This window comes from Brassica oleracea, chromosome C4, assembly GCF_000695525.1.
Source record: "Brassica oleracea var. oleracea cultivar TO1000 chromosome C4, BOL, whole genome shotgun sequence".
Taxonomy (NCBI): Eukaryota; Viridiplantae; Streptophyta; class Magnoliopsida; order Brassicales; family Brassicaceae; genus Brassica; species Brassica oleracea.
In genome coordinates this window covers 44384881-44394257 of record NC_027751.1, presented here as the reverse complement: position 1 = coordinate 44394257, position 9377 = coordinate 44384881, and the positions used below count along the sequence as shown (strand labels likewise).

The following is a 9377-nucleotide window of genomic DNA, read 5'->3' as shown; positions in this document are numbered from 1 at the left end:
CCGCTCTACATCAGAAGGACGTGGTTCAAGATTTACGCTGTAAGTTTTTACAATTTATTCCTGATTTATATTTTTTTAAATTTTATTTTTCTAAACTAATTATTAATGTTTTTTTTTTGCACAATAGAAGTGGATAGAATTTACGAGGAGGTAAATTTTATATAAATTTTTTATTAATTCCATTTTACTTTAAAATTTAAATTTTAATATATATTTTATTGTTTTTTAAGGTCGCTCCCAAGAAAAAGGGACGTGTGTTGGGGATTGGTTCCGTCAACGATGTTCCGAGAGCGACTTCCTCTTATGGCCAGAGACGGGATGATGAAGTCTCTCAGCTGCGCGACGTGTTGGAGACGACACAACATCAGCTGTCGTCGACACAAAACGAGTTGGCCTCGACAAAATCGTCGTTCACAGCTCGTATGACTGGTCTCGAGAACTTCTTGGACGTCATAGCGGCCACAAATCCGGAATGGGAGGCCATGTTCAGGACCATGAGACAACAAAACCCCATTCCAGGCGAGACATCCGTGCAAGTCAACGAGGAAGATCTCTCGAGAAGGAGCGAGGAATTCTACGACGCGGCAATGCAGCATTAGTTTTTTTTTTTGTTATTGTATTTTAAAATTCAAAACTTATTTATATATTATATAATTTCATTTTAATTCGGCCAAAAAAAAATTTTCTATTCGATTTAATTTCAATTAAAATTTTATTAATAAATTAAATAAATATAATTTTTATTTATAAATTCAGTAAATAGAAAACAAAGTAATTGCGTCGCTAATTCCCGATGTATTAACGAGGAAAATTAACGACGAAATGTCGAGGAAATATTAACGAGGATTTTACGTGGATTTCGTTACGATTCTATTACGACGAATTGTTTTCGTGTTCCTTACGTTTTTATTACGACGAATTTATTTAGAGGTTTTTGCGGGTCTTTTACGACAAATTATTTACGAGTTTCTTACGAGGAAGCACAACGACCGCGTTACGTGGAAACCCCACGTGGTCTTTACGACGAAAACTTAATTCTTCTTTACGAGGAAAATATAACCTCGCTGATTAACGAGGAAATGGCGACGAATCTTCTCTTACGACAATCATATAACGACGAAACGCCTTTCATCGCCATTTCCTCGTAAGCCTTCTTTTTCGAGGAAATAACGACGATTTTGGCCGTCGTTAAATTTGTGTTTTCTTGTAGTGAAAATCCGCAAAGAAACTTTCCACTTCTACTTTAATCTCCTCATATGTCTTTGCCAGAGACCCATCTGCTCTTTGTATTTCATGGATGGCATTTCTGATTTCTCGAAACTTTGCAGAGTTATGAAAAAACTTGTTGTTACCATCCCCTACCTCAAGCCAATGAACCTTTTAACATTGCTTGAGAAATTCTTCTTCCAGCTCTGCCAAACACTGCCATCTTGTATTTGCTTCATTTTCTACTCGCATAGCTTCAATAGTAGGGTTTTCCAATGTCTCTTTCTGCTTTTGACATAAGTCTTGATACGCCTCTCTGGTTCTTCTTGATATATCACCTAGTTTCATCTTACTCAGAGCTCTTAGTGGTTGTTTTAAAGCTTTTAACTGCTTCGTAAGACGAAACATAGCATACGTTGAGTGGAATAACTTTTCATAATTCTTCCATTGAGCTTCCATCAGAGGCATGAACTCTGGCATCTTCGAGATTGCATTGGTGAACTTGAAAGGTTTCCTCTTTCTCTTCTCTTCTATATCAAGTTGAATTCTGCACTTCAAGTGATCTGAACATCCCCCGGACTCAAATACACAGTAAGTATGCCAGCTCTGCAACCAATCCTCATTTATTAACACTATCAAGCTTCTTACAGATTAATCGTTCCTCCCTTTTGTTACACCAAGTGAATCGTGGCCCTTGATAGCTCATATCTGTTAGCCTACAATGTCTTGCAACATCTTGAAAATCCCTCATTCCCAATGGAATTCTTGGCGAATTTTCAAAACCAGAGTGTTCCTCTCCTTCTAGAATTTCGTTGTAATCTCCTGTCAACATCCATTTCCTTCCTTTGAACATTGGAGCATCAGAATGATGTCTCAAATCTTCCCATAAACTCTTTCTTTCCTCTACTGTATTCTGCGCATAGATGAAAGAGCAGAGAAACTCCTCCTGATTCCCTGGCAATTTCACTAGACAAGTTATTAGCTGATCACTCTTATATATTGGCGTCATCCTCACAACCGATCTCCAAACAATCCACAATCTCCCCAACCTATTATACTCATAATTCGACACAAAACTCCAACCATCAAAAACTTCTTCTACTATCTTCGCTGCTTTCCTTTCCTTAACCCTCGTTTCAATTAGACCTCCAAAAAGAATAGACTGATCCCTCACCCAATTTTTAACTACTTTTTGCTTAGTTTGCTTGTTGAAACCTCTCACATTCCAGAAGAAACTAGCCATTTAGAGATGTTTCCGAGAACCCCTCTTCATATCTGTGATATGATTTGAAGCTTCCGGCACTACTCTGTGATTTGTCTTTGATAATCTTGGAAGAGGTTGTCTTGCTCTCCCCCTTTTCTTTTCTCATAGGGCATCTTCCAGAGTGTTTACCTACACCCCTTTCTTTTGTGATCTCCAAAACATTTTTAACTCTGCTGGTTCTTTCTGATGAAGTGGTTTTTGCAGCATATACTAGGTTTCTATTTACAGAAAACCCCATACATTCATTCAAGATTTTTTTTTCATTCAGGATTCGTGACTATGGGATTTTCCATCCAAACTGTCATATATCTATTAAATGTTTCTGGGCGAAGGTTTATATCTATTAGATTTTAATTGAATATATAATTGCATAAAAAGAATTCCAAAGAGGAAAATACGGTTTAAGCATCAACAACAAAAATAAACCTCGAAGATTGAGTTGTTTATAGGAGCATATCAGAAATTACATACCAAAACATACATTTTATGTTTGTTTTTTTTAATTCTTTTCCGAAATAAAATCCTAAAATACATTAAACAACAGAATCAACTACACAAATAAAGTCAATTTGTGTTTGCAACAAGGAACCCCAATTTAGAAAAAAACATACAATTGGGCTTTTATCATTTTCATCTTGAGATTTCACAAGTGGGACTCAGCCCAATTTGTTCCATCTCCCAGCTTTTCTTTGAGGCTACCTTCTCGTGCCTTGGTACATATTCCTAAAATTTTAAACCAAAAGGGAATTTTAAAACAATTTCTAATTGAAAAAATATAGTAAACTGAATAAAAAATATATATATAACCTCAAGTTTCATGACAAGGTCTTTCGCAGAAGGAGCAGAGACAATGATATGACGAGCAGTTGGTGAAATGAAACCTTCTTCAACTGCGTTGTCTATGAATGATAACAATGAATTGTAGTATCCTTCCACATTCAGTAATCCCACCTTCACATTCACATATATATAAAAAACAATCATACGTTAAAATTAATTATTTTTTAATTATTTATATATAATGTAAATGGATGCAAAATGATTACTGGTTTATCATGGATTCCAAGCTGTGCCCAAGTGATTACTTCAAGAAGCTCTTCAAGTGTCCCATACCCACCTACGCATGTACAATATCAAGCATTAGTTTTCGTTTACTAATCACAAGTTATTTTTTTTTTGTTCAAACTCACAAGTTATATAAATCTTGCTATTATATTGCTAATCAGAGCCACGCTAAATAATTAAAAATGTGGATAAGAAAAATAAAGGAACCAACCAGGTAAAGCGATAAAGGCATCAGAGTGCTTAGCCATCTCAGCTTTCCTTTGGTGCATGTCTGCTACTGCCTTCACTTCTCCCACTGTCTCTCCTGTTATCTTTATTTACATTTACCATTTACAAATTATTATTATTATTACCACTCACTCACCACTTGTGTGTGTCTTCTATATATATATTCCAAAACAACATGACAAAAGTCTTACACACTCTCACCACTTGCTGTATGGTGTTCTTTCTCCGGCAAAAAAAAATGTGGAGCATAATATAATTTGTGAATCTAATTAATGATTCGACATTAATTAATAAATCCAATTTTATCTACATGCAATCATATTTTAGCCCATTATGTTGTGACAAAGTATATATGTAATGATGACTCTCGGTGTTTCTCTTAAATTTCTCACTTTAAATCTTTTTTCCTAATCATATTTTTCGGGCAACATAATTGTAGACTATTTAAATTGTTTTAACTAACAAAATTAGACATTTCAAACATGGAGGCAGCTCTATTTTTTTATTTTTAAAAACTTAGCCTAACAAAAAAAAAAGAAAGAAACCAAGAAATGTCGTCGTCCAATAAACTGGGGCTCTTTTGTCAGAATCGAAACCCTCTTTAATATAAGACAAATCTGTGATACGATTTAAAGATAACATTTTTGAGGTTGATGTTCTTATTAAATTATCTACCACCAATATTGTTTGAATAAATATGTTTTATGGAAGTGGTAAAAAACAATACATTATTATTATTATTATTATTCTGGAGTTATATTCGAACATACCTCTTTTGGCATTAGTGTCTTGGGGATAACCCTGAGACAGTAACAAGACAAAAAAAGTTAGTTAACAAAAAGTAAACGTCACGAATTCTCCACGTATGCCAAAATTTTCAATTTTGTTAATTGTTTCTTTTAAAATTTAATGGACTTTAAAAAAAAATTAATGGACTTCATATTTTTTTTTTTGGTTTTGAATTGTTTTCTTTGGTTTAATAAATGTGTACATTTATATCATTTGTAAAGAGTTGATGTAAAAAAAGCTCAAAATTTCTTGCTAACAACTACTATGTTTTATAACCATAAGCAAAAAAAATATTTATAAAAATTCTAATTTTATATAAATACAAATTGTATTTTACATATATTTATGAATTCCATCGGTATCTTACAACAAGAACCAGTGCCACTTACCTGCAAGAGTTAAGTATTTTTCTTTATTTTGAAATACTTTCTATTTTATGTTTAAGATTTTAACTATAAAATGGATACACCAAACAGTAGAATATTTACTATCTCTAACCTTTTCTGTTAAATTTTAAATGTTTAGGTAAATCCTAGAGTTTTATTCTTCAATTGTATTGTTTGCAAATTTAATTTTGATATAGCTTAGCACTCGCTGAATCTAGCAATTTTCTATTACATCGTAGAAAAAATTAAAATTAAAATGTAAAAAGCATGTTGACAACAAAAAAATGTAAAAAGCCTAACCCGATGACATGGCGACCTCCATTGTAAACAGCTTGAGAAATCAAACCCATTAAACCTATGCTCCCTCCGCCATAGACAAGATCGATATTTCTGGATACCTAGGAAAAAAAACATTTCGACAAGAAACATTGTAAGTTTTTAGTTTTTATTTAGTAGTCGTTGTCATAGTTAATTAGTAAATACAATTGTCGACAAAAAGAGAGATAAAATCATACAGGTACGTGGATAAAGATAGTAGAGAAACTATAAGGGTTGAAACTCCATAATCACATTTTCTGGTAAAAGTACTTACGGAAGTACATGAAAAAAGATTGTAAAACAGAAAGAGGTATGAGATTTCCCATCATAATTCAACTAAAATACTTTTGAATTTTCATCCCTTTAAAAGCCTTTGCAACTATATATCTACCAGTGACCCAAAGTAAGTACAAACTGAAGATAATAATTTTTCAAAAAACAATATTATCTAAGGAAGATAATGGACAATTATAGACATGAATAGTTGACTCCACTAAGTCTATATGTCCACTAAGTCTATATGGCTAAACTGCTTTAGTAAGGACAAGTCAGTTGAGTAAATCCATTCCCGAGCAAGTTGTAAACCCAACTTTTATTTGGTCAACAGAAAAAGATTAAATTATTTTAGAATACAACATTTTGCTCTCTGCTATTGCTAATATATACTTACTCCGTTACGTTTATAAGCTGTTTTGAGTGAATGGAACTGTGTCTGTTATTTGTACATTTTTTTTTTTTTAGTTTCTTTTGGTCAATGCTAATTTAACAGTAAAGAGGTAACTAAAAGGGATGCATGAGAAAAAAAAAACTGAAATACTTTTCAAATAATTTGAAAATAATAAAAATATTTCCAAAACAAAGCAGAATTGTGTAGTTCTGATTTATTTAGACATGAGTCTTCCCCAGAACTTGGAACTCCAAGGGTTTTACTGTAATTTTCAACTGTTTCCAAACGGGAAGACGAAAACCAGAGACTTTTTTTGGGTTGCTCACAAACTGTGAGACAAAAAATATAAACAGTCTAATCTACTGTTTCAAAGTATATACAAAACGATGTTCTAAGAAAAAAAATAATCAAAAACAAGTTTCTAAAGATAAGAAAAAAGAAAGAGAAGGAGAAAAAGAAATAGAACTTTTACCAGTTCGGCTCCGAGTTCGATAGCAGCATCTCTGTAACTGGTTTTATTACCAGCACTACTTCCACAAAACACACATATTCTCTTGAACTTCGGTTCAATCTCCATCCCTCTCTCTCCTCTTATTTCCCAACACAGAGTTTTATTTTTAAGAAATAGAAAGAAGAATCTCTTTCTCGTTGTGTGTTGGTGTGAATGTTCGTTGTACATATATATAGAATATTCGACGGTGGGGTAATATACCCTAAGCTCATACGCTTCCTAATAGTAAATAAATATTATCTATGACTTTGACATTCTTTTTCCTTTTTCTTTCTAAAACACGAGTTTGACATTCTTCCATAATAAATACTTAAATAGATTAGAAATGGTTGAGAACCGATGGAATAGATGTTGTCTTATTCATTATGTTACTATGCACCGACTTGTCTTGATTAAAGGTTCACATTCATTACATCACATGCTATTTAATATTTCCACAAAGTGCTTATGTGGTCGAGGTGTGGATGAGATATGTTTCGAAATTGACGACTGTTTTCTGATGATTATTAAGATTTAAAATTGTAATAGAAGAAGACTCGGTATTAGACAATTAAACAACTTGACAAAAGAACAACCAAAACTAACAAATTTAAACAAGCAAAATAAGTATGGAACTAACAAAACAAAGTTTCAATGTCGATTTAAAACCCGTACAACTAACAAAATTTTCTAGTCTAGCGGCAGTACTGAATGTTTCTCACACACGACTATGCGAGGTCGGCAGTTCGATACTCGGGGAAAGCGGGGTGGTATTGGGTTAGCTAAAAAATCCCTACGGGGATTTCTAGCGAGGTGGCCCTTTGGGGTGAGCTCAGTCACTATAAAAAGTTCAACCTATACAGTTTGAACCAAGCGCTCGTAGCTTGGTGGTAAAAGAGGTACAGCTGTACTGCCCGCCACCCGGGTTCGAGCCTTGACCACAACGGATTTAACATCCCTTCCGTTGGGGCGCTGGACTCCTTTCGGGGGGATAATTGGGAATGTGGCTGCCCAGATACCAAAGTTATCAAAAAAAAAAAAAAAAACTATTCTAGTTTTGTTTTACTTTTTGGATAACTGAACAAAATTAGCGGATATAATTGTTTAAAATTAAATTAACCAAAAAATTACTGTTTTATTTAACTTTAAATCCATCTTAAAAAGACTATTGTATGGATTTAAACCCATATACATTCATAAGAAAAATAAATGAATTTGTGCCCCTAACAACAAAAATGACAAAATATGATTGTTGCAGCTATATGGTCTCATGTGCGACAACTGCATATCTCTGTCCATAGCTTAAATATTTGTTGGTTTAAGGTCTGATCAAAACCAAATTTGTTTAGTCACAGTTCATAGGGAAATAATGTTTGAAGTGATTGATTGCCTCAAATTTCCTACGTTTCTCATACGGAATTCACAAATAACATTAGCATCCTATATCACAATAAATGCACCTAATGCACCTAATGCACCTAATGCACCTACTATATACATGTTACTATTTTGTATATATTCAGGATTTTAAGATATCGTACAAAAAGAACATCAAAATGAGAAATTATGGCATCCCGTGATTTAAAAGGTTTTTTTATAGCATTTTTAATGTATTACTCCATTTTTTAAATATGAAATCTCTATAATCCTACTATATTTTAGAGTGGCAAATAGAATAGTCAATGAATTGAAAACAAATTTCTATTTTGAAATAGTCTCATTCTTACTATATATTATATAATAATAAAATATTGTTAGAAATTTTTTTATCCGAATTCTATTTTAGAATGAAAACTATATTTTAAAATTAAATATGGAATAAGATTTCAGATGGTTTTAGAATGAAAATTCAATAAATTTATATATTCTCTTATTGAATTTAGTACAATTAACTTTAATCATTTTGTGTTTGCCGTCAAATTATTGGTAGTAAAATACCAAGTTTTTTACTGTGAACGTTTATCGTGTTTAGCGCAATAGAATGTTGTCACCATTCGAAGTTACAAAAAAAAGCTGACACCGTTCGCATTAGGACGTACGATTCGTTAGCTGCGTAACGGTCTGTACACACCAACAAACACGTTCAGGCATTTAATCATACTTTACCAGTGGAATAATATATGCCAATTTCTTTTAACGTTACTGTCATATGACTCATATCGTAGTTCTGATTAAAATCTGATATGAATTAAGCTAAATCTGAAATTTCCACTTTCTAATAACACTATAAAACAGTTTATGTTCTTTCCCGATACACGTTTCACTTTTTCCAATTCATAAAACAATTAAAATCTAACTAAATCTTAACTAAATAAGAAAATAATATTTATTTTTAATCTCTTTAATATGACAACTTATGCCTTTTCTCTCTCTCTTTATTTTTTTCTCTCTATTTATTTATCTTTCTCTTCTACCATCAGATTCAGATCTGTGCTCATGTCTCTGAGAATGATTTTTTTTTTTTTGTAAATTAAGCTACATTTGTGTAAATTTTTTTTTGTTCATTTTAGTCTACTCTCTAACATAATAGTTTGAAGTATTTGATCTGTAACTTAGTGTTCTTATTTTCATTTTTTTTTTGCTATTTTAGACTTTGGACAAGAATCATTTGTTGTTGACAAGATCTTGAAATATATTTCTTTCAGCCCTTTCAAAAAACACATCTTCTTAAGGAATAAGCTTCATGACTCTTCAACAATTTCCTTGAAGGAGTTTCTAGCCAAGTATAAGAAGGGAAGATGAACTCAAGTAAGCCTTAAGGGCTTGTTGATGTATCTATCAGTACATCTGTAGAAAGACAATACTTTGGAGGTTTTACTAGTAATGTCTCTGAATTATGTTCATTTAACATTTGTCTAAAATCGGTGAGGTTTTACTGGTAATGTCTTCGAACTATGTTTATTTAACTTGTGTAGATGGGATGAAGGTGAAACCGACATAGATGAGTTCTCATCTTATGATGAT

The 9377-nt window shown here is 32.5% G+C and overlaps 2 protein-coding genes across 2 annotated transcripts in view; one reads left to right on the top strand and one right to left on the bottom strand.

The window, feature by feature from the left end:
• Positions 1-665, top strand: part of LOC106338991 — an 8851-nt gene extending 8186 nt beyond the window's left edge. The window contains exons 2-3 of the mRNA XM_013777838.1: positions 128-150; positions 231-665. Of these exons, the coding sequence (XP_013633292.1) occupies positions 128-150; positions 231-599 (392 nt within the window). The 3' untranslated portion in view covers positions 600-665. The remainder of the gene's footprint in view (positions 1-127; positions 151-230) is intronic.
• Positions 666-2891: 2226 nt separating this feature from the next.
• On the bottom strand, positions 2892-6601 carry LOC106337256 (cytokinin riboside 5'-monophosphate phosphoribohydrolase LOG1). Its single transcript, XM_013776335.1, has 7 exons — positions 6396-6601; positions 5239-5336; positions 4534-4564; positions 3747-3846; positions 3517-3587; positions 3278-3421; positions 2892-3193 (listed from the first exon to the last, which is right to left on the bottom strand). The coding sequence occupies exons 1-7, from the start codon at positions 6498-6500 to the stop codon at positions 3101-3103; spliced, it is 642 nt and encodes a 213-aa protein (XP_013631789.1). The 5' UTR covers positions 6501-6601; the 3' UTR covers positions 2892-3100.
• Positions 6602-9377: the final 2776 nt, after the last annotated feature.

What these genes read in the sequence shown, in the direction of transcription:
- LOC106337256 (XM_013776335.1), bottom strand. Translation starts at nt 6,500, where the DNA reads ATGGAGATTGAACCGAAGTTCAAGAGAATATGTGTGTTTTGTGGAAGT. An exon ending in AGACACTAATGCCAAAAGAG is followed by an intron (nt 3,847 to 4,533) that starts GTATGTTCGAAT and finishes ATGTAAATAAAG; the next exon opens with ATAACAGGAGAGACAGTGGG. An exon ending in TTGGAATCCATGATAAACCA is followed by an intron (nt 3,422 to 3,516) that starts GTAATCATTTTG and finishes GTGAATGTGAAG; the next exon opens with GTGGGATTACTGAATGTGGA.